At 40.3% G+C, this 24,807-nt stretch overlaps 1 protein-coding gene across 7 annotated transcripts in view; it reads left to right on the top strand.

Moving 5' to 3' along the window:
• PPP2R2B (protein phosphatase 2 regulatory subunit Bbeta) overlaps positions 1-24,807 on the top strand; it is a 482,712-nt gene that overhangs the window by 21,325 nt on the left and 436,580 nt on the right. The window contains exon 1 of one of the 7 annotated variants that reach the window (XM_055388726.2): positions 4,593-4,907. The exons of 4 other annotated variants lie outside the window; for them this stretch is intronic. In XM_055388726.2, the coding sequence (XP_055244701.1) occupies positions 4,834-4,907 (74 nt within the window). In that variant the 5' untranslated portion in view covers positions 4,593-4,833. Of the gene's footprint in view, positions 1-4,592; positions 4,908-24,807 lie in introns of those variants that run through there. 2 more of the 7 variants (XM_055388729.2, XM_019028139.4) reach the window with 2 other exon arrangements.

Raw genomic sequence — 24,807 nt, 5'->3', positions numbered from 1 at the left:
TATGCTCAATAATGAACGAGTATTTTAAAAGAGGAACATGGTATGTGGGAGTCTGTAAGAGGGGGATTTGATCCAGTCTGAGGCATCAAGAAACCTCTCCCTGGAGATATGGCACTTTATTTAAGATTAGAAGAATGAGTAGGAATTTGCTTTGCTTTGACTTAAAAGTAAAAACCTGGGCAGGCTCATCCTGATTAATATTAAATAAGCTAATTTTTTTTCCTGGGATTTAGTTTCTTTCATAGCAAAGTGAAAAACTGTGAGGATGAAACTTCCCCCAAAGGAGGTTGTAAAAACATACAAAGAGAGAATTATCAGGGTAACTGTTCTGTAAGATGTGGGCTTCAGTGAGGTAGGCAACAGGACTGGAACCAGTGAAAACAGGCAGTTAGGAGACTCCAAGTCCATTGGCCCCAAGGCAGGGGCTCTAGCTGGACTTGGCAGGGCAGAAATGGTTGCTTCTGCTCTCCCAGGAGGTCAGTCTAAAGAAAAGCTTAGAGCAGCCTAGTTCAGAGCACAGCACTCAAGAAACTCCCAATTAATTGCTTGTTCGCCACTGTCAGAACCCGACATGTGGAAATCATCTGGAGAAATTTCTTGTCACTGGACTCTGCTCTGCCACACTCAAGGGGCCTTCTCACATGGCACCTAAATGGGTCACCTTTATCTTTCCTTTCTCTGAGGCTGCTGGTTTCCCTTTCAGAGACCTCTTTCTGCTCTTGGGCTCTCCCTCCAGAAACCTCTGCCATTGCTTTAGATCCTCCCTTCTCCTTATAATGACACCATTCCTCTCCTGGTGACCCTGCTCTTATCTGTGATGACATTAGGTATATCCAAGACTAATGCCACTTACAGAGCTAATGACTGCTAACTCTTCATTTGCTATGCCTCCCAGTAAGATAATTGCCTTTTAACAGGAGGTGTTTTTCTTCATTTTTTTATAAATAATGCCTAATGCAAAAGCATGGATCTGTAACATTGACTTTTTGGGGCTTTATAATCCCAAAGAATCTTTTCGTATCCTCTTCCTGCTGTCATAGCCCCTATGTGGCTTTATTAAAACACTTCATTAGTCTTTCTTTTTTCTGGAATATGCACTTCTTTAGAGCAGGGGTGGTATCTCATATCCTATGTTGCCATCACTCAGCCTGATATATCGTCAGGGTGGCAATAAATTGTTGGATACATGATTTAGGACAAGGGTATTTGGAAAACTTTCCGTTACCCAAACTTGTCAAGCCAGAGCATGAAATTAAACATCTTACTCCAGAGGTTCTCAAACTTTAAAGGAAGAACCACTTCTTATCCCCAGGGAATCTGGATCCATTGGCTTGAGGACTGTGAAATCTGCATTCTTCATTAGCTCATCAGGTGATTCCAGTGTGGAAATATGAGATCTCCTGTGGATAAATTATTATATTCCCTCAGCCTGTTTTCTCTTCTATAAAATGGGATTGCTGAGAGAATCAAAGAGACAAGAAGCACACTGAAACAGTTCAAATGGTGCAGTGCAAACTACCTGCAGCAGATTCACTGTCCAAAGAAATTTCAAATTTGTTCTCTCTGCCTCTTGCCCATTCTGCATGTGGGTAGATACGTGCCTAGGCCTTACACTAAATCAATCATTTTAGATTTCAATTGAAAACATATTTTCAATTGAGGTCAAGAGGTATTGGCTGGTTTGGAGAGGCCTATTTGGGACTTGAGTTCTAGTCCCATTGTTTATTTTGCTTCTAATGGAGAAGACACATTTTGTTTGTTCTGTTTTGTATTTATTGAGTTATTTGAGGATAGCTATGGCCAGCATCCTCAGTGAGTATTTTTTTTCACTCAGGAAGCAATTACTGAGTGCCTACTATTGACTTAGAAAGTATTCGCTAAGTGCCTACCATTTATTTAAGACTGAAATACACAGTTAAAGTTGAAGCATGTCTATCTATAAATTCCATAATGCCTTTGTTTGAATGATCTATTCCAGCTTTATGATAGGCTCAAATCCACTTCATTTGTGCTGTAAAGGACCTTCACGCCCACATAAAAAGTATAAAATATCTTCCAGAAGCTTTACCCGTATATATTGATTTATCCATTCATCGATTCACTTACTCACCTAATATTTACTATCTACTTTGTGCAGGCACTAGGTGAGGCAGTAGGGATATAAAGATGAATTAGACGTTGATCTCCCCCTCAAGAGTTTGTACTTTCATTATTTAGATAAGATAGGTAAGTAAATAAAGTAATATGCTGTAATTAAGGGCTGATACTACTGTTATAGACAATAGTAATTAAAATTAGGAAGCACTTACAATGTGCTAGACACTGAGCTAAGCCCTTTATATGAACTATCCTATCGTATCCTCAACAGTGTCGTTTAAGACTCTATTATTATCCTTGTTAGTCCTGTAATGAGGCTAAAATATGTTAAGTAAGTTGCCCAAGATCACACAGCAAGTCAATGTCAAAGGCAGGATTAAACCCTGGCTGTCTAACTGCAGCCTCACTCCTCTTAAGCACATCCCCTCTTCAGCTACTCTTAGGTTGGTGTATGGCATAGAAGCTCAGAGAAGGCTAACAGCAGCAACATTGGTAGTTTATCACGTGCCTGCAGTGTGCCAGATCTCTATGCTTATTGTCTCACTTTTTTCGAGAATACATGAGGAAAACCTTGTTATTGTTCCCATTTTATAGAAGGAGAAACTGAGGTTTGCAGTGTTAAAGTTTGTTCATTTCTACCTGGCCATTAAGTGAATGCACTGGGATACAAACTGTCAGGGTCAGGTTGAACCCAAAGCCCACACTCCTTCCACTCCCTCACTGCTGGCCAGAGGTTAGATATGAAGTATCTCTTAGGGAGACACTCCTGCATATACTCTTCTGTCACTAGTTTGAAATTACCCACAAAAACAAACCAGACCGGCCGGGCGCGGTGGCTCACGCCTGTAATCCCAGCACTTTGGGAGGCCGAGGCGGGCGGATCACGAGGTCAGGAGATCGAGACCATCCTGGCTAACACGGTGAAACCCCGTCTCTACTAAAAATACAAAAAATTAGCCGGGCGTGGTAGTGGGCTCCTGTAGTCCCAGCTACTCGGGAGGCTGAGGCAGGAGAATGGCGTGAACCCGGGAGGTGGAGCTTGCAGTGAGCCGAGATCGCGCCACTGCGCTCCAGCCTGGGCGACAAAGCAAGACTCCGTCTCAAAAAAAAAAAAAAAAAAAAAAAAACAGACCACTTAGGCATTGTTTAAATAGCACCTTACTTAGGATGGCCCTACCTTGCCAAGTCCCTGGGTCTAAGGAGGTTATATGATTATTGCAGAACTAAATGGCCCGACACTGCCAGCAGTTTGTCACCATGCCATAGTAGTCCAAGGGCCAGAGAGGTGGCATACTGGTGGGGGAATGGATTGACATGACCATGGTCTGTCCTGGCACTCTAATGACTTTGTTTTTTCCCTCCTGGGGAGACCAGCACATTTCTCCAATGCTGAGTTAAATATTTTTGTAAGGAAGAGAGCCCATAAAGGCTTAAAAATTATTCCATCAGATTTTCAAGGCACACTTTTATTTTATTTTTAAAAATCTTACTCAGGGAAATGTTGGTTTTCTTTTACGGACATTTAAATCATTTCCCTGTGCCTCTGAATGCAGCATGAAGGACATTTGACTCTTTCTCTTCATTATATACAATAGTGTCTTTGACAGAACTTATAAACCCCAAACTGAAGCCCTGTGCTTTCTTGCCTTCCAGTGATAAGGTTTCCGAAGTCATTATTATTTCATGGACCAAAACCAAACCAATTCCCCATCCCAAATTACTTATATTTTGTGGTTGGTCATGTCCTTAAATAATATCAGTCTATCTGTCTCTGTCTCTGCCTCTGTCTCTCTTTCTCTCTCTCTCTCTCATTTGAAATCTCAGTGAGTTTTGGTAAAGTTGTGTAATCCTTGTATCAACTTAGTTTTTCCATGTTTTTTAATGCCATCAGGGTTCACAGATTGATGAACGGTCAGTTCCTTTGGGTTTAGTCTCTATTCTTGCATTGTGGCTTTCTATTTGGAGAGTGAATAACTCAGAACTAAGTTATTGCTTCACTGTTAAGGCTGGCAGGGGAAGAAAGAGGCAGTAGTGGAGCACAGAATCTATCTGTGTTAGCCCTCTGTCACCGACTACTCAATCCAGCTTTTGGCTTCACCTAAATGATAAATGGTCCTATTGTTTGGGCTTTAGTATTTTAAAAAATAGAACTAAATCTAGATTAAGCAAGGACAGAGACCCATTTCATTGCACTGTACTTTAATATTCCTGAGATCCATGGCATTACGGGTGGCTCCTTTTAACAGCCATCTCTCTCCAGGGCGGAACACTATGCTGTCTTTGTTTCATCTGATCTTTCAGCTAAATAAGAGATGGTCACTTATCCTCACTACTCCCATATCCTGCTGGATTTCTCTTGTGAAAAGAGAAACTCACCACATGGGAAAAGGTAGAGGTTTCAGGCAGAGCATTTCAGCGTGTGTTTACAGGCAGGACTGACTTACTCAGCAAATCCTGCTCAGAGGAGCTTCAGCCAATGAAGAGGCTATATTCCGGCTTGCTTGGGGGCTTCTGAGTTTGAGCTGCATGCAGAAATGTAAGGCAGTGCTTCCTGGCGCTGATGGCAAAATGGGACCCATCTCCAGTTATTCCTCGGGCACCCCAGCTTTGCAAATCTGGGAAAGAACCTACATAAACATATTGGTGATGTAGCCAGCTTAAAAGGCCGAGAGAATCCTTATGGATTCAGGAGACTGTTTTTTTATTTAGATTTTTATTTTTTATTTGGAAGATGAAATGCTTCTCTCGTTACCTGCCTTACATCTTCAGACCTCCGAACACCATCCTTTCTTCCAGCTGCCACACAGAAGGTACAGACCAGAGAGGGAGAGTGTCTGGGTGGGTGGGTGGGAAAAGTGGGCTGGTGTCTGACTTCCCACGGGTTCTGCTGATGCTGCTTTCTGTAGCTACTAGGTGACTGTCATTCCTGGCAAAAGCTTGTATCCAACAGACTTAGATCTGCTTCTGAAATCAGTCTGTCTTGTACAAGGAAAGGGAAGTGTTTTCTGAAGAACAGAATAATGTTGCAAAGGTAATCTCAAAGCTGACACAGCTAATTAGAAAATAACTCAGAAATATTTTGCCAATTTTCCTTGTTTCATCTAACATGCAAACAAGTCATTGGAACCAGTGTCAAGAAAACAAAAATCAGTAGGTGCTGCCACATACATCTGTCCGAGCTCTCTGTTTTGTCACTGTCTGTTTGATAACTTGGTGCATGCCCAAGAAAGCAATTAGCAAAATAGAATTAGCTTAGTACATCACTGTGGAGTGTTGATTGTTGGATTGGTTCCCTTGGAGTCTGTACTTGGGTTACAGAGCAGTAAGAACACAGCTGACTTTCAGCACTTACATGAAATGTGGTTTCTGGGGGTCCTAAGTTAATGCTTTAAAGAGAGGGTAGGCTGAGCCTTCTACACCCTCCCCATTTCCTGTTTTTTTCTGGGGACCTTCTCTGCTGCCTTCTAACCTAGCATGCTATGCATACGTGTATGTGTGCCTTGTAAACATTCTGGCAATTCCCTTTCAACTAAGCACTGCAGAATTCCACATTTCTATAGTCAGAAGCTGGTTGTATACCTTCTATATGTGATGTGCCTGTGTTTTAGATCTGACATATCCTAGAAAAAGAACAATTTCAAGGAAAGCAACTGGCTGGACATTTTTAAGGCTTAAGGATTGTCCTACTAGCGGTATTTGATTGAAAACGGTTGAGGATGCTGAGGTGTTGTGACTGCAGCTCATGTCTAGCCACACTCTCTTGGAACTGAGCTGGCGACCAGCCTGTTCTGAAAACCCACTCTTGTTTTCATCCTCCAGGTAGAATCCTGAGATTGGGGGCTGTGTGTTTATAATGAAGGAAGCTTGTATTATATCATAAGGTAATTTTTTATCCGTACCTTCAGGGAAGGGAGTAGACATTTGGGATCACCCTTGAATTGAGACTGAGGGTGGTATTTTTCATAGACATTGATATCTCATACACTTTTTTTTTCCAGTTGGACATTTCCCTTTAAAAATTTATTGGTGGCAAAAGGAAATGGTCCACTGAGAAATCTTTTCTTCCTCGTGGAGAAAAACTTAGTAAGTCCTTATCCATATTGAGGGGAGGAGAGGAATGAAAGAATGGCATGGACTAAAATCTCCAGGAGAACTTTTCAAATACTAAAGATCTAAAGCCATAGAGAAACTGCCTAGATGACTTTTGTATTTCTGATTGGTCCTCCTGTCCTCTCCTGCCTGCTTAGACTTTGAAAATTTAAACACTTGGTCTACTGAGTTGCTGTCTTGTGTATTAATTAAACGAAACATTCTATATCATATAGAAAAAAACCCGCTACAACAAGAACTTTTAAAGTTGTTTGTGAAAATTAAATTTCACTGATTTATTTCATTAAAATGGAAACCTCATTTTGCTTATGTCAAAACAATTTCTGCTTCACCCACTATCACCAGATTTCAGGGTGGGAGGGTGGAAAGGCATGTATTTAAATTTGTTGTAAACCTAATAAAGACAATGGGTAAGGAAAATGGCATTTGCCAAACATTAACATCGTGGAGGAGGCTCTGGGACATAGTGGAAAAGACATGAGTTATGTACCAAGGTACCACGAAAGCAGTACCAGGTCACTTAATTGCTCTATGCCCAGTTTTATCTATAACAAGGATGTTGAGATGAACTGTTACCACTGAATAAAGTTCTTTGTAATGCTCCGCACATGATAGGTGCCATCTGTTTTTGAGTCCCATGCCCCACATGTTTTCTTAGATATTGAAGTTTGCTTTATTTTTCACATTACCTTAAGCAATGAGTGGTTTCCTCAAACACATCACTTTGCCACCAGAAACTGGTTACACTTACTTAAAGTTTGTCTGGGGAAAAAAGTGATCAGTATACATCTGAGGTTGTGTGTGTGTGTGTGTGTGTGTGTTTATATTGTTGGCAATCGTGTCACCCTGTAGTCTGTGCTAGAAAAAAAATATGGCTGTGAACTTCACATTTTATTAATTTGAAAAAGTGCAGAATGAATAGTGTGTGAATATCTCTGTGAAAGTCAAATAAATACGAATAGCCCAAACAATCTCCTTAAGAGAAACTCTAGAACTAATTTAAGAGCTTCAACAATTTCTGGGCTACTTAGGGGATAGAACCATCCTAATTAGAAAACTTGGCTTGTCTTCCCAACTTCTCCTTGTCATTGTTTTTTTTTTGTTTGTTTTGTTTTGTTTGCTTTTTTTGTGTGCGCGTGTGTTTTTTTTTTTTTAATGCAGGAACGCCATAGGTTTTGAATCTTAGCTCTGTTACATGTCAACTGAGAGATATTGAGAACTTATTTAACCTCTCTGAGCCTTAGTTTCCTCATTTAAAAATATAGATAACAATACTCCACAGGATAGTTGCGAAAAAATACATTCAAAATGACATAGCAGGGTGATAATAATAATAGTAATAACCAGCGTTCACTTGTATTTAGTGTATCAAAGGCATTATCTAAGCACATTATATATAGTAACACATTTGTATATAGGGTAAATCAACAATATGTGGTTCACAACTATTGGTTCCTTTTTCCTCCCCTCCCTCACTCTGAGCCCTCATGCCTGCTTTTTCATACATTAGAGGAGATTTGGTTCTCCATGTAGCAGTCAGAATAATTTTTAAAAATATGATTATCTTACCACCCCACACTCTAAAACACAAACACTCACATTTAAAACCTCTCTATGGTTTCCATCGCAAGCGGGGCCTGTATATTCTGAGCCCCGCCCGACTCGCCTGCCTGAGGTCAAACATACTCCATCTTGCCTGGTCCCCAGACACACAGGCCTTCTTTGGTTCCTCAACATTCTCCCTTCCACCATAGACTTTTGGGCTGCTTTTCTTTTCCTTCTGCCCCATTGCCTTGTTAATTCCAACCTTCAACTCTCAGCTCAAGCTCAGAAGCCATCCTGATGCTCAGCTGATCACAGCTTTTAAAGAACTGGGTTTCTTACTTCAAAGCACTTACCGTAATTTGTCATTATGAGCAAACCAATGTGACTGTTTTGTTAGTCTTTGTCTCCCTGCTGTACTGGAAGCAGGACCCACATGTAACTGTTGTACCTCCAGAACCAGAACAATACCAGGCACGTTATAGGTGCTTAGTAAATTTTTGTTGAATGAAAGATGACAAATACCAAGGCTGTTGTATGGATAAATTTCCAAAACCATATGTGAAAAATATTCTGAAAAGCATTCACTCCTACATGCATGAAAATTGTTTTCATCATTGTGGCTTGGGGAGCTTTCTGTAACCATACTTTAAGGAACTAGTTTTATTATAATGTTCTTTAACTTGAAATAAGAAGATACAAACAGAAGCCAGGGCAACCAAATAGTGCAGATCCATAATCAGGGTTTTGCAAAGAGGATTGGACTGTCTTTCCTTCTCTGTGGACCTCATTAAGGAAGCACATAACTCCTTCCCCTTGGTAGGAGAGGATTCATCTACAAAAGTAGTATCAGAATTGGAGAAACAAAATTCCAATCATAGCTGTAAAGAAGCCATTCAAGCTGGGTGTGGTGGTGGGCCCCTGTAGTCCCAGCTACTTGGGAGGCTGAGGCAGGAGAATTGCTTGAACCCGGGAGGCAGAGGTTACAGTGAGCCAAGATCACACTACTGCACTCCAGCCTGGGCGATAGAATGAGACTCCATCTCAAAAAAAAAAAAAAAAAAAAAAGGAAGCAAAACAGAAATGAGAGAGTCAGTGAAGTATAAGGAACCTTGCCTGATACTTTCTGGTGGACCTAATTTGGCACCAAGCACTGGAGGGCCTGTTATTGTTATCTAAGAAATCAGTAGGGGCACTTTCTTTTCCTAAAGGGACAAGGGTACTGTGACTTGCCACGTGCTTCTTCCTTTCCCGAAATTGTCTTTATCTCATTTCCATGCTGCTAATCTCTACCCATGCTTGAAAACTCAGCTTGAGTCAAGTCTTTCTAGGAAGATGTCTTCAACAACTCCAAAAATGAAGTTGTTATTATGAGTCACACAAACCGCAAGGAGACTGGAAAGAAGAAATAAGAAGCAGCTTCAGCACCACGAACCCTGTGGACTACTGGCTGTGTGCTAAGGGCTGTGCCTGTCCCATCTCATTCACTCCTCACAACAGTCTCTCTTATTAAACGCCATTGTCTCCATGTTATAGATGAGGAAACTGACTCAGATGCAACCTATTCAGAACCACAGCTAGTGAAGTGGTAGAGCCAAGACTCAAGTCCAAACTCTCTGAATCTGAAATTGGTACTCTTAATCTTTATATCACACTGCACATTTCCTTCTGAGTATGAGAACAGCCTTCGGATTAGATTGAAACAGTCTATTTACATGTCTGTCTCCTGACTGGCCAGAAGCTACTTGGGCACAGGAATTCTGCCCTACTCATCTTCAGTCTTGGCATCCCGGTTTAGTGCAGAGCTTGACTCTGAGTAGATGCTCAAGAAATCCTTCTTAAATGAAGGACTCCATGGGAGGGTGGGGAGAGTGAATAAACAAACTGACCCATATTCTATCAACAATGCTCCTTCAAGAGGAGGACATATCTTAAAGCAAGTATCTTCCAGTGACACCTGGAAGCATGTTTGCTGGAAATCTACACACACACACACAGAGGGAAAAATAACATCATATTTTTCTAATTCTTTGTTATATTATAAATAATAATAATACAAGAATAAGTAAAACATAGGATGCATACTATTTGCTAGGCACAATTTCACCATGTGTATATCAATGTAGGTATGGATGCGTGTGTGTGTGTGTGTGTTTATCCCTAACAATTCTATAAGGTCAACACTGTTATCCTCATTTTATCCATGAGAAAACCGAGTCACAGACAAGTTAAGTAGTCTAAGTTCACACAGCTGTTAAATGCAAGGGCTAGGATTAGAACCCATGCAGTCTAGTTCCAGGGTACATGCTAAGAATGGGTTCATTACTACTATATTTTGTACCTTTTTCATATTTATGGATTCTTATTTTTCATGTGTTTGAAATTCTCTTCTCAGTCCCTTTCACATATTTAGAACCAACCCACTCTTCACAGCCCACGTCAAATGCACCTCCACCCACAGCTTTCCCTGACTACTCATTTTCTCATCCATCATTCTCATCTTATAAATGCACACCTACATTTAAAGTCTTTTCCAAGTGCACACGGCATTTGTCTGTAACATGGAAATAGTAATGCTCAACTCAAGGAGTTATTGTGAGAATTAAGGAAGACAAAAACCTTACATTGTTTGATATTGCTTTATGTCTGAAACATATTTTTTGAATTTTATGTACAATACATGAATTATCCCTGCTTTCATCTAAGGTCAAGACTCCACTTTAAGCTGGGTCATCTCCCCTCTCTCTTACTCAAGCACATCACTCCTGCACTTGTTCCTACTCTGTCAGCACCAAGGTTTTTCTCTCTACAGGATCACGTTTTGCAGTCCACACACATGCTATAAATCATCTCATTTTAAACACTGATCTCATGAGCCTGTATCTTCCTTCACCCACTGCCCCATCACCTGCTCCTCTTCTCAGAAAAATGCCTTGAAAGTGTCATCCACACTCACTGTCACCACCTCTCCTCTGATTTGCACTTTCTATCATGCCACCAAAATTGCTCTTGTGAGAGTCACCAGTGACCACCACATTGCAGAGTCCAGTCATGGCTTTGCAGGCCTCTTCCCACTGCAGCCCTCAGCAACACTGACAGATGATTGCTCCGTCCTTCCTGAAGGGGTTTCTTGTCTTGGCCTCAAAACCCACTCTTTCTCTCTGTTTCCCTCTCCCTTGCAGTCTCAGACTCCCTGCTGGTTCCTTATCATCTTCCTAAACTGTAAATATTGAAGCCCAGGAATCAGTCTTCTCCTTAACATATACTTGCTCATAAGTGATCTCATCCACTCCTATGGGCTTATATATCATTGATTTAATTTCTATATCCAACTCCAATCTCTCACCTAAAATGCAGACTTGTACATCCAACTTCCTAGCCAACCTTTCCAATCAGATGCATAGTAGAGATCTCAAAACAGACCTGTTGATTTCCCTCCTAAAAAAAAAGCCCTGTTTGTGCAGTATTCTTCTCCAGCCTAGGAAATAAGAGGGAACTCTATTCTCCTAGAGACTCAAGACAAAAACATTGGAGCCATCCTCAATTTCCTTCTTTCTCTCATATCATTCTTACAATTCTATGGTAAATCCTTTGGGCTTCACCTCCTAAAAATATCAGGAATCCAATTGCGTCTTATCACATCCATCATTCAAATGTTTCTTCACCAGAGAATCCTTTCCTGGCCTTCCTATGTAAAATATCACACACACACACACACACATGCTCATTCCCTTTCTCTCAAGATCGATTTCTCTCTCTCTCTGCCTCTCCTCTCACCCCCAGCTACTTTTACCCTATTTATTTTTCCTTCACAGCCCTTATTTTTACCTGACCTGTTATACATCCATTTACTTGTTTTTTGCCTGTCCTTTCCCACTATAGAATGTAAGTGACATGAAAGCAGAGGCTTTCTCTGTTTTGTACATTTCTATATCTCCAGTAGGCAGAACAGTTTCTCCCACATATTAAGCATATAATAAATATTCGTGGATTGAAAGCATGAATGTATGAGTGAATGTTTATATTAAGTCTTAGTAATAAAGTAGGGGAAATGGGTTTCAAAACTAGACAAACCTGAGTTCCAATCTCAGCACTCGTAATTACCTGCTGGATGACCTTCCATTACTCAACTGGTGTATTTCCTTCTCTAATGAAAATATATCAAAGTATTGTTATGAGAGTGAAAAAAAAGTGTTGTAAAACACCTAGCATAATGCCTGTGAATATTCAATGAATGGGGCATCATATTCTTCTTTCATATTTCCCACTGCATTCACCACAGCAATAACCAAGGATAGTCCATTAAATGTTTTGCTTACCTACAAAGCTAGCATTTATTGTAGGCTCATTACTTGCCAGGCCCTGTGCTAAGTACTTCACAGTTACTATCTCTCAAAAATATTATGAGATAAGTACTATTCATTTTTCCCATTTTCATTTTTTACAGGTGCGCAGATAAGACACAGAAAGGCTGAGTAACCTATCGAAAACCACCCAGCCAAAATGTGATAGATCAGGGTATGCACCCATACTGCCTGACTCCAGAGTCCAGGCTCTTTGCTGCCCTGCAAGACTGCCTACAACATTTCAGGCATTGTTCTTAGCACATGGGTAATTAAAAGATAAAAAACACTCATCTGTACTTTAAGGTACAGTCCAGCAGGAGGGAAAAAGGCATACGCACACAACTCTAACAGTAGGTTTTAACCCTGGCCATGCGTGAGAATCACCTTGGCAAATACACAGGGCTATCTCTACCACAGCCCTATTGAATTAAATCCCCTGGAACTGGGCCCCAGGAATCTCAGTTTTTAGCTCCCCCAAGTGAATCTTATGTACAGTCAGAGGTAAGAACTCAACAATGGCCAGGGTAGAGATATATACTACAAGGGAAGGGCTCTGGGAGAAAATCTCTCTAAAATGACAGTAGATCTGCAGCTGAAAAGAGGTTACTTTTGGTGAAGGCTTCTGATATCTGGCAGAAAAGTGGCTGCCATGGGAAGAATCAAGGTCACTGTCATCCACCTGAGAGTTCAGTGAAACTATGTTGAGCACTTATTTGCTTCAAGGTAGCTGTGAATTTGCTTTAAGAGTTTATATTCAGGTATTGGCTAAAACATCTACCTAATACACAGAAAGTCATTTTATTTCTTGGCCTTTAATTTTATCATCTATAAAAAGGGGGGAAAATTTTGCATATATCAGACAATTGCTTTGGTGAGTAAATGTGATCATTCATACCAAGTATATAGTGTATTTCCCAGTGCAAATTAAGAGCTTAATAAAAATTAGCCATTATTAATACTCTTTATATTAGTAGAGGCCCCAGAAATCAATTCTTGGCCTGTGTACATTTTGGGGGGTGGAGTTTAAGAAATTTTTTAAAAATTGACAAATAATTATACATATTCATGGGGTATGTAGTGAAGTTTTGATACCTACCATGAACAGTGACCAGATTAGAGTAATTAGCATATTCATCATCTCCAACACTTATCCTCTCTTTGTGTTAGAAATGTTTAATATTCTCCTCCCAGATATTTGTAACTAAGATATTATTGTTAACTATAGTCATCATACAGTGGTATAGAACACTGGAACTTATCCCTCCTATCCAGCTGTAACTTTGTGTCCTTTAACAAATCTCTCCCTATCCCTTTCTATGCTTGTGTGTTTTGATACAGCATGGTGATAGCAAGAACCCTGGGCCTGCAGTTCAGGGTCATCTAGATTCCAGTCCTCTTCACATGTGATGTCCCTTGAGAAATTGGCTAATCCTGCTATGCCTCAAAGTCAAATGACAATATAATGAAACTTTGTGGTGTTGGTGTCAGATTAAGTGATATCTGCTTTGGGAAGTATGTCCCCATCTTAAATCTTCCCATATTAAATCAGAAGCTGGGAGTGGTAACCCATTTGCAGGAGTTTCTAGTATAATCCATAAGGAACTTAGCAGAGGGAGGACACAGACTCAAGTTTAATAAAAACCAACTAAGCACCAGGCATTCTCCCTGTGTTATCACAGGAGGATGATTATCCTAAGTCTGCATGGTATTATCCACATTTTACAGGTAAAAATAGTGAGGGAGGACTAGTGATATGAAATATTTAGTTGAAAATGCCTTTCACTTTGGAATCAGATAAACTAGAGTTCCAATTATGACTTAAAGTTATTTATCCTCTGAGTGTGTTTTTTTTTCAACTTTAAAATAGAAGTAATAATGCTTTCTTTTCATGTTTAATTGTAAGAATCAAGACATTGAAAGCAATGTGCCTGGTAGCCACCTGATAGATGGCACCTGTACTTACATTGACAATATCTTTACTAGGTCTTACCAGCATGATATCAAGCATCTTCAATTGCAAATCTGAGGTTCCTCCCACTTTGCTTGTTCCTAGCAAAAGAGGCTCCTGTTTTCATTCTTTGACTCTTTCAACCTACATCACCTTGACTGCTGTTTGCCTGTAACATACATTGATCAGTGCTCTTTTGATTTGTGTTTCTGGATCTATTTTTTGTCTTTGGTTCTTGTGCCCCAAGGCAATTCCTTCATTTTCACTCAATTTTATAAATCTAATAGAAAAATCACCAGCAGTGAAATCATTGCCATCATTAGAGGGACTGGCTCATTAGTTTTCTGAGTCATTGTTTCCTCACTGGCAGATTGAGCTGAGAGAAAAGATGGGCTGAGAGGGCCAAGGCCTTTATCTTCCAAGTGTCTGCAAAAGCACAGTTAGTAGAAAAAGCAAACAGGAGGCAAAGAAATGTATGACTTCGAAGATATGTATGAAAGCCTGCTCTGGATCTTATTGTTGATACACGAGAATGTCACTTTTGGAGAAATTTTGGGAGCAAATTCAGTATTCTGTCAACTGCCTTGTAAGAGCAATTATTCATTTATTTATTCATTTATTCAAAAAATACAAACACACACATAAAGAACATCTCTATTATGTGTCAGATATCAGCTGGGCGATGGGTTCACAGGTAGTAAAAATGGATATGGTTCCTGCTCTTATGGAAGGCAAATAAATTAATCTAAGAAATTAATGTAAACTGTGACAAATGCAGCAGTGGAGAGGATATGACATTAGGACAAGATCTAACGAGGCTTTGTTATGCACAGGAAGATCAGGAGAGCTTCCCTAAAGAAGTGTTACTCGAGCTGAGATCCGAAGGATGAGTCAAACTTAACTAGGAAGAATGAGAAAGAGGATATTTTAGGCAAAGGAGAGTACATTTGCAAGGCCCAGTCCCCAGATGGTCATGGTGAAAGCAAGATTCTGAGGGAAAGCCAATGTAGCTGGAGCACAGAGACCAAGATGGGGTACAGTGGAGATAAAGCTATCAAGTGATGTGACCCTGTATGTCTCTGTAACATAAATTACAAAGTTTCATCTTAACCCAGAGAGCAACTGTAAATTATCGAGGGGTGTACATTTAAAAATATATATATATCACATTTGCGGCATGAAAAGATTTTTGGGACTGCTGTGAGGAGAATACATTAGAAGAGCTAAGAGCAGATTAGCACTCAGTCATGCATGGCTTAATGATGGAAATATGTTCTGAGAAATGCATATTAGGCACTTTCATCACTGGGGAAACACAAACTGTGCTTACACAAACCTAGATCATAGAGCCTACTACATACCCAGGCTATATGGTATAGCCTATTACTCCTAGGCTACAAACCTGTACAGCATGTTACAGTCCTGAATTCTGTGGGCAATTGTAACACAATGGTAAGTATTTCCAGACTTAAACATATATAAACATAGAAAAGATTCAGTAAAAATACAATTTGAAAATCTTATGGAATCACCATCGTATATGTGGTTGATTATTGACTAAAATGTCAATACTGGTCATGTATTGACCAGTACATGAATGTATTTTAAGGGGTGGGACACACAAAACAGAGATAAGTGGTCAGTAGAAACAGTCCTTACTGTTACATTATGTAGAGTTGTAAATGGCTCTAGGCATGCCCTCAAATTCCTGAATGTCTATCTGTGACTGTATCTGAATGGAACTGCTTTATAAACATGGAAACCTGTTTATTGTCTTGACATCCAGACAAAGAATTTTTTATTCTCAATAAGCAGTGGCAGAAACACATTCTGTTCTGTTTGGAAGTAGCAGTAAACATTCCAGGCATAGGAGTGAATTTGCTCTTCTAGGCAGACCACTTACAAAAGCATGATGTTTGGAAGAAAAGGAAAGGCAGACTTAGGACAGAACCACTAAGAATGTTTTCATATCATGTTTATTCAGCAAGATATAGCTGCTGCGTCAAAGCCTCCATCTAGAATTGTGCATATGCTCTGCTGCATATATTCCTATAGAAACAGCAAGGCAGCCCTCTCAGTGGAGTTGACCAACAGTCAGTCTTACAAGCCAAGGTTAGGATGCCACGTCTACCTTAATTAATAATCCTTTCATCATCCTACAACCCAGATGACAGGATGCTTAAGCATGTGAGTTGGAACCCCAAATGTAAAATCCTGCAGAAGCTTAAAAAAAAAAAAAAAGCATGATACTGGCTGTTATGAATTTGTGAGTTCAAGCCCTGTCTAAAGGCAACACAATTCACTTTTTAAACAAAAAAGAAAGAAAGAAAATATATTGTGCAAGGAAAACAGAGCTGCCCCAGTCCTGTAGCACACCTATTCCCATCCCATTAGAAAGAATTATAAAATTTCTATGCAAGAGAAGACTTCTGAATTCATCTATGCCAGCCCTTCACAGGTGCCCTGAACCCCCTCACAACATTCCTGACCTGATAGCAACAGAGAGATTACTCCCTCTCAAACCTGGCCATTCTACTTCTGGACAATGCCAAGTATGCCTAAGTCTTTAAATTGCACTGAAATCTATTTCTTAGAACTACCAAATAAGAAACCTGAGGCCCTTTCCACATGAAAACTCTGCATGAGAATGAGGAGGGTTTTCATACTCTGTACAGCCTAAAGATTTCAAATTCCTTCAAGCAGGGCCCTATGACTTCAGGGTGGTAATAAGCATTTAGGTGGCTAGCCCTATTCTAATGTTTTAATGTATTAGCTCACTTAGTGCTAATTACAGTCTAGTTAAGGGAAAGCATTTATTGTCCCCATTTTACAGATGCAGACACCAAAGCCCAGAAAGATAAGTAAGTTGCCCAAAGTCACATAGTTAGCAAGCAGGGGAGGTGGGATTTGGACCCAGGCAGGCTGGCTCCACACCTCTGTTCTCCCTCTTCTGAGATGGAGGGAAAACACAGGCTTTACTGTTACAGTCCTGCATTTGAATAAAAGCTCCAACATGTCCCCTGGCCAACTGACTGCCCCTAAGTAAGCCTCTGTTTCTTTATCTGTAAGGTGATGGTCATAAAGCTTACTTCAGTATTGCTGTGAGATTAAATAAAATAATGCATGCAAAGAAGCAGCACAGTACCTTGCACATACTGAGCATGCAGCAAAGTCTGAGGAAGTAAATGGGTGAATAATTAAATAAAGACCTCCTGGTCCTACCCTCCTGTATTAGTTTGCTAAGGCTGCCATATCAAAATGCCCGAGTCTGGGTGGCTTAAACAACAGTAGTTTATTTTCTCACAGTTCTGGAGGCTGAAAGTATCAGATCGAGGTCCCAGCAGGCTGGTTTCTCCTAGGGCCTCTCTCCTTGGCTTGCTGACGACCGTCTTCTCAACTGACTCCTCACGTGGTCTTTTCTCTGCGTTTCTCTTCCACGTGGTCTTTTCTGTGCATTTCTCTTCTTGCAAAAACACCACCAGTCCTGCTAGATTAAGGTCCCACCCCTAATAACCTCATTTAACCATAATTACCTCCTTAATGGCCCTATTATTAAATGCAGCCACATTGGGGGTTGGGGCTTCAAACTATGACTTTGCAGAGGGACACAGTTTAGTCCACAGCACCTCCCTCCCAAAGCTTTCTTATTCTTTGCCCCAATTCTCCAGCAAAAGACCTATTTTAGGTTGTCTTCAGGAGTTCAGCCAGGAACAGGGAGTTACAGCATAAATAAGGACAAAAGACTAAGAACAGGTGTATAATATATTATCACTGCAAATCATTGTTCCACAATCCAGACTGTATAGTATTCTGCAGCCTAGAAATAACGCAAACAAGCTACAAGGTATTAGCCCCTGATCTCCTCTAACTCCTCTTCACTCACCTCACTCCAGCCACACTGGACTCATTGCTGTTCTTCAAACAGACCACGTACATCCCCTCTCCAGGGCTTTTCTACTTGTGGCTCCCTCCGTCTGGAATGCTCTTCCCTCAGCCACATGGTTCTTTTCCTCACTTCTTTTGTCTTTGCACAATCATCCTACATACAGGCCTTCCTGCCTACTTTGTCTGAAAAGCACACCTCCCATCACTCACCCTTCATCTCACTGCCTAGATTTTCTTACTACTTGACATATTATGTATTTGTTTATCATTTCTTTCTCTTGCTAGACTGCTGGCTCTGTGAGAACAGGGACTTTGCGTTTTTGCTCATTATTTTACCTGGCATATAGTAGTGAATGATAAATCTTTGTTGGATGAATGAATAATCATCATGGTTAGTAGCAGCAAAAGGCTAAAAGTTTTTGTCTACCTTTTTCTAGGACAGTAGTTTCCAAATGTTAGCTACCATAAATAAGAATTATCTACAGTATTTGGCTTAAAATGCAGATTTGTACTCAGTAACCAAAAATCTGGGTAGTCCTATGGCATTTTTAATTAGAAGATCTCAAAGCAATCCCCCACCCTGTTGTTGTACCTGAGCGAGTTATAGAAAATGCCACACTTGGAAACGAATTGAGTCCGCTTATTTAGCCGGCGGCCAAGAGACGGCTAATGCTCAAAGTTCTCTCGGCCCCGAAGAAGGGGCTAGATTTTCTTTTATACTTTAGTTTAGAAAGGGGGGGGGGGGGTCTAGTTAAAACAATTTTACAGAAGTAAAGTAGGCAAAAAGTTAAAAGGATAAATGGTTACAGGAAAGTAAACAGTTCCAGGTGCAGGGGCTTTAAGACTATTGCAAGGTGATAGACGCGGGGATTTGGGCGTTATCAATCGGACGAATTCCTGGGAACTGCGGATATAGCTCGCCACAGTATCTTATCAGTTAATTGCATTCTTGGATGTGCTGGGAGTCAGCTTGCACAAGTTAAATCCTTGAGGAAGGGGCTGCCAGTGAAAGAGCCAAGATGGAGTCTGTCTGGCTCTCTTAGCTAAGGGAGGGTCAATTCAGGTGGAAGCAAGGCTAGGTGATTAAAGAAAAGGGAGAGTCTAAAAATAGCGTTAGTAAAAACAAAGTTGGGCATTACACTGTCATCAACAAAGCTTTGTCACTGAGGTGTTAGACACCATGAAGCTATGGTAGAAAAGGGTTAAACAAATGAATAAAAAGCAAATAATAAAAATAAAGAAAATGAAGATCTGGGGACTTACAGCCCCTCTAAAGCTCTGAATCAGTAGATCCTGAGCTGAGCCCAAGAATCACCGTCTTCAAGAAGTACCCCAGTGCCTTCTAAGGAAAAAACTCTAAGTGTAATACTTCAAGAAACTTTGTCCTAGGATGACAAAGTTAAAAAAAAAAAAATGGCACCGCTGAACTTTGCGTAGTCTCCTCCCTCCTTCCATGTCTAGTTCATGGTATGGAAACTCTGGACTTAGCACCAGGGAACAATGATGGTGGAGAAAAGGGGATTAGATGTGCTGTTTATAATGCCCAATTCTCTAAGTCTCAGTTGGAGAGAGCATAGCTGCAGAATGCTAAAGGAAGGGTCTTACAGGTGAACTCAGAAGCAAAGGAACAATGTCAATTTTCTCCCTTGCCTGTGAACAGAGCTATTTTCTAGATGGCTGCTACAGCCTGTGAGGAGAGGAGGGCACCCACTGGCCCTTGGCAGTCCTCATTGAGTCAGACAGCCAGCGTTGGAAGTGACATGGAAGCCCTTTTTAGATCCTGCCCACCATCTTGCAGAGCGGTTAACCCAAAACCCTTGGGTGAGCTACCCAAAACCACACAGAGAATTAGTGTAAACTACCAGGACTGAACCAGCCTGTGGACTCCAGAGTGGCGTTTTGGCCTCTGTACTTACATGCAAAGTGGTTTGACTGTTTCTGACATTCCTGGGAATACCTTAGAACAATGTGCTGACCTGAGTAGTAACTCTGTGAAGAGGGGAAAACACCTCAAGGATACACTGTAAAGAATCGACTACCTTTCACTTGGCAGGCTTGTGTCTTGATAAGCCCTCAGGAGAGAACCAGCCTCAAGGTATTTTTAAATGGCTGAGGGAGGTATGTGTAATGGCACTATTATTTTACAGTTTTTTTTTTTTAAGGAAACTCATCTTTCTTTGAAATTAGCCCTATTTACACACAGAATGAGCGGAAAAGACTCTTCGCTGTTATTAAGCCTTCAAGAATGTTCTCATAAGTGCTACCTTCCTCACACTGAGTACCTAACAAGGCCATTCAGGGCCAGGGTATATGTTACATGTTTGCTCACACTGAGCCCCTGAAGCATCACTAAGTAAAGGGCCAAGCCTGAGTATTTTGAGCTCAGGGCTGGGGATTTGGGACAGTCATTTATTATGAACTGGTTCTCCTACAATTTCTCCAGTCCAATCTCAAGCATGACCCTATGCCAGCTTGCATTTGTCCCTGTCTAACTGACCTGGGCTAAGCTTTCTGTACCTGCTGGGAACAGCCTCCTCCAAATTCACTTTATTTGCAGTATTTCTAGTCTTCTGTTTGGAAATTGTTTTAAACTTTGATTCAGATAAATTAGAGCTGAGATGATAAATGGAAGTGATCCTATAGGTGAGGCAGTGGTCAAAGCTCTCATTACAATTCTCTGTTGATCCTCAGATATGCTAGGGTATCATACAAAATTATTTATTTGAATAATTATTTATTTGAAACAACATTATCAGGTCATAGCATAGACCTCACCAAACTGATTAGAGTTTGAGGCTTCCAGTGATACCCAATGCTCATTTAAAAACCCACTTGCCCAGCAAGACCTGATTTTATGGCATGGAAGAAGAAAGGCATCTTCACTCCATGAATTTTAGCTTTTTATAAGTGAGGCTCTCAAAGCTTGCCACTTAACAGGGTCAACAAATGAAATAAGATACATAAAACATCTAAAACAGTGCGTGGGGCTCAGAAGGGACTCAATAAATGTTTCATTCTGCTCTTCCACCTGCCTTTGTCTACAGAGGAAATTTAGTGTTGGGCCATTTGTTGGTCCCTTTATTAAGTATTACTTGAGCACCTACTATGTGTTCAGCATGCTTCTAGACACTGAGTACACAGCACTGTAAAAGACAGATGGATCTCTGCTCTCATCTTACATTCTGGTGGGAGGAAATGGTTGATTAATCATGGCAAGCATTAGATCCAAATTAAGGTGGGAAATAAAAACAAGGAGATTCAGATAAAATTGAAATGATGAACTTGCATATACTTAACTGCAGAAGTTGCCTCCAAATTGGTCCTCCTGCAAGTAGCCTTCATATATGGTCTCCGTGGTAGGTTTCTGAGCAGTTGTGGCTAATTTGGGTGCTTACTGGTAAGTATTTCTCAGGCCCCAGTTGCAGATCTCTCTTTTCCCATCTTGTACTCTAATTCTGCACAGAATGTGGGCAGATGCATGATCCTGCACAGAAGTAGAGCCCCCGGGATCTATCTGGGTCTTCAGACCCAAGGGACAGCATTCATTTCTTCAGTGTTTTTGAAGCCTCTGTGATGTACAGACAGAGGTCAGGCTCTGGAACAATTACAATGAATACTGCCACCCACCTCATGGCACTTGCATATTAGTAGGGGAAAATAGCCATGGGGAACATCATTAACTTTTAACATAGTGATAAGGGCTGGGAATAACATAAAAACAGGGTAAATCATTATAGTGACTGAGGGGTGATGGGCTACCAGGAATTGGGCAGACAGGGAAGGCATCTCTGAAGAGGTGCATTTGAGCTGAGGCTTGACTGACGGGAAAGGGTCAGCAATGCGAAGAGCCCAGTGGGGAGCATTCCAGGCAGAGGGACCTGCAAGCACAGAGGACTGGAAAAAGGCTGGAATAAATTCAATGTAGTATTCCAGGAATAGAAAGGTCGTTGTGGAATACTGTATCTTTTCATGGTGGGGGTTGCAGTTTTGTTTAAAAAAATCAATAATCTCAAATACTTAAGCCCTCCTACTTTATTATACTTTTTAAAGAAGCAGTGTATCTTAGCAGTTAGAAAACTTGGATTCTGGAGGCAGTTTACTTAATCCTACAAGGGGATAATTTGGCCCTAGATCAGACCACCTGGGTTCAATCCTGGATTTTTCTACCTACTAGCTAAGTGACGTTGAGCAACTTACAGAATCTTACTGTGCCTTGTTTGCCATAAAAAGGAGATAATAATAATCCTATTGCACAGAAATCATTTGATGATAAACTGGGATAATGAACATAAAGTTTTGACCAGCATAGGGAAAGTATCCAAAATATGTTGGCAATTATAATTCCTTCCTTGTTACCTCTAGGAGTTCATTTTCTTGATCATTGTTGCCATCCTTTTATCGCATCAGCCACTCATTGAACAGAATTCTAAACATAAAGTAGAAAATAGTTTCCCAAGAACTTTATAATTTGGGTGCAGTTGAAATCTTTGAAAAGTTATCAATGTAATTTAATAAAGGAAGTGTTTAAAGTAATTTAATAATGTCACTTAAAATTCTCATTAAATTGATTCTAGGCCCTGGAGAATTCAATCCCCAGGGGACACTATATAGTATTCCTCCATCAAACTCGTTCTCCTTTCCCTGATTTTTCATAGCTTTTATCACCCATTCATGTTACGCATTTACTTATTTTGTTGCTTAACTTATAAGAATGTAAGCTCTATGAGAATAAGAATTTGGCCTGCTTGTTCAATGAGCCATCCCCAGTTCCCTCTGATAGTGTTCAAATAATAGAGCTCAATAAATTCTTGTTTACTGAATTTATGTCTCTATACACCCCTAAAAAATATACCAGGAAGTGGGTTTGCTAATGGGTCAAAGAACCTTGGTTCTAAAAGTATCCCATAACACAATCTGAGTGCCAGCTTCTCCGTGACCCAAGAGGGCAATGATTCGCCAACAGGAACTGATCTAATAAATACAAAACATTATATAACTTTATTACTCATTCCCTCAACAAACATTTATTAGGTCTTGACTTTATGCCAGGCAGAGTATTAGATGCTGGTAAACAAGGGTAAATAAAACAGAGTCCCTGGAGAGTACAGTCTTGTAGTTAATCACTCTAATTCTTATAAAAATTAATATTATCTGTTCTTATGAATCTGAAGACTAGAACCTAGAGAATAAATAAAACCTTCTGGCAATGTGCCTGTGAGTGGGCAGTCAGGAAATGCTGCTCCCAGTCTGACTCATCCCTCCTCACACCACTCTTAGGGTATTGGTGGTTTTCAGTACTATTCTGTGCCATTCTACAGATGGCATAGATACATATCCCATGATACACAAAAGTTTCTTGCTCACTCAACACATACTTGTACACACACATACATCCCAATGTAAAATTCTCATTCAGCACCAAAATGAATGTTAGGAAACAAATAACCTGAATACATAAATGTATTTATGTATATATTGATACATATATATTTATAATTACATACCTATATATACATATACATATATGTACATACACACACACACACCCCTTTGTCTGTCTCAGAGATTCAAGGATAAGTTCCCATCCTACTTTTTTTTTGCCTAACAATTTACTCACATGTAGCTATGTTTTTCTTGTATCATAATGCCAGAAGTCACTCTGTCTTTAGCCCTTTCTGATTTGAATACTGGTTACCTAAATAAGCCTGTGGTATAGACTCTTTCAGACAATTGGTTCCACAGCCCCTGTTGCTGTGATTTAACTATCTTAGGCAAAAATAAATTTTTTTTCCCTGAAGCTACTGTAGTTTCCTTCAAGAGTTGTATGCTGGAGTGGTTAAACTCTCGTTAGACTGCCTGGGTTGCCTGTGCTCTACTGTATGCTAACGTGGGCAAAGTTACTTCACCTCTCTGGCATACAGTTTGCTCATCTAAAAACTTGAGTCATAATAAGACTGTATAGGGTTAACATGGAATTAAATGAGCTAATTCATGGAGGGGTTAGCAAAATTTCTGACACATTTCAATAGCTTAATAGAATTTGTTGATTTTCTTTTTCATACTTCCTCTCCACTGCATCCATCACTGGCTAATCTAGACACAAATTAAGCCATTACTAAATTTCACAAAAAGTCTTTCTAATGCTATGGGTCAATGGATTTTAAGGGCAGGGTTAATCCTCCAAATGCATAAAATAATTGCATTTAATCAAAACCACAATGAAATACCATCTCACAGTCAGAATGGCTATTATTAAAAAGTCAAAAACACAAGAGATTCTGGTGAGGTTGTGGAGAACAAGGAATGCTTTTACCCTATTGGTGGGAAGGTAAACTAGTTCAACCATTGTGGAAGACAGTGTGGCAATTCCTCAAAGTCTTAGAAGCAGAACTACCATTTGACTCAGCAATCCCATTACTGGGTATATACCCAAATGAATATAAATTGTTCTATTATAAAGATATATGCATGTATATGTTCATTACAGAATTATTCACATTAGCAAAGACATGGAGTCAACTTAAGTGCCCATCGATGATAGACTGGATAAAGAAAATGTGGTACATAGACACCATGGAATACTGTGCAGCCATAAAAAGAATGAGATCATGTCCTTTTCAGGGACATGGATGGAGCTGGAGGCCATTATCCTTGGCAAACTAGCACAGGAACAGAAAACCAAATACTGCATGTTATGTCTTATAAGTGGGAGCTCAATGATGAGAACACAATGACACATTGGGGGAACAACACACACCGGGGTCTGTTGGAAGGTGGAGGGTGGGAGGATGGAGAGCATCAGGAAGAAAATAGCTAATGGATTCTGGGCTTAGTTCCTGGGTGATGGGATGATGTGTGCAGCAAACCACCATGGTACAC

Source organism: Gorilla gorilla, chromosome 4 (assembly GCF_029281585.2).
Source record: "Gorilla gorilla gorilla isolate KB3781 chromosome 4, NHGRI_mGorGor1-v2.1_pri, whole genome shotgun sequence".
In the NCBI taxonomy this organism is placed as follows: Eukaryota; Metazoa; Chordata; class Mammalia; order Primates; family Hominidae; genus Gorilla; species Gorilla gorilla.
Note: the sequence above shows the minus strand (reverse complement) of the source record. Positions and strands in the feature narration are given on the sequence as shown.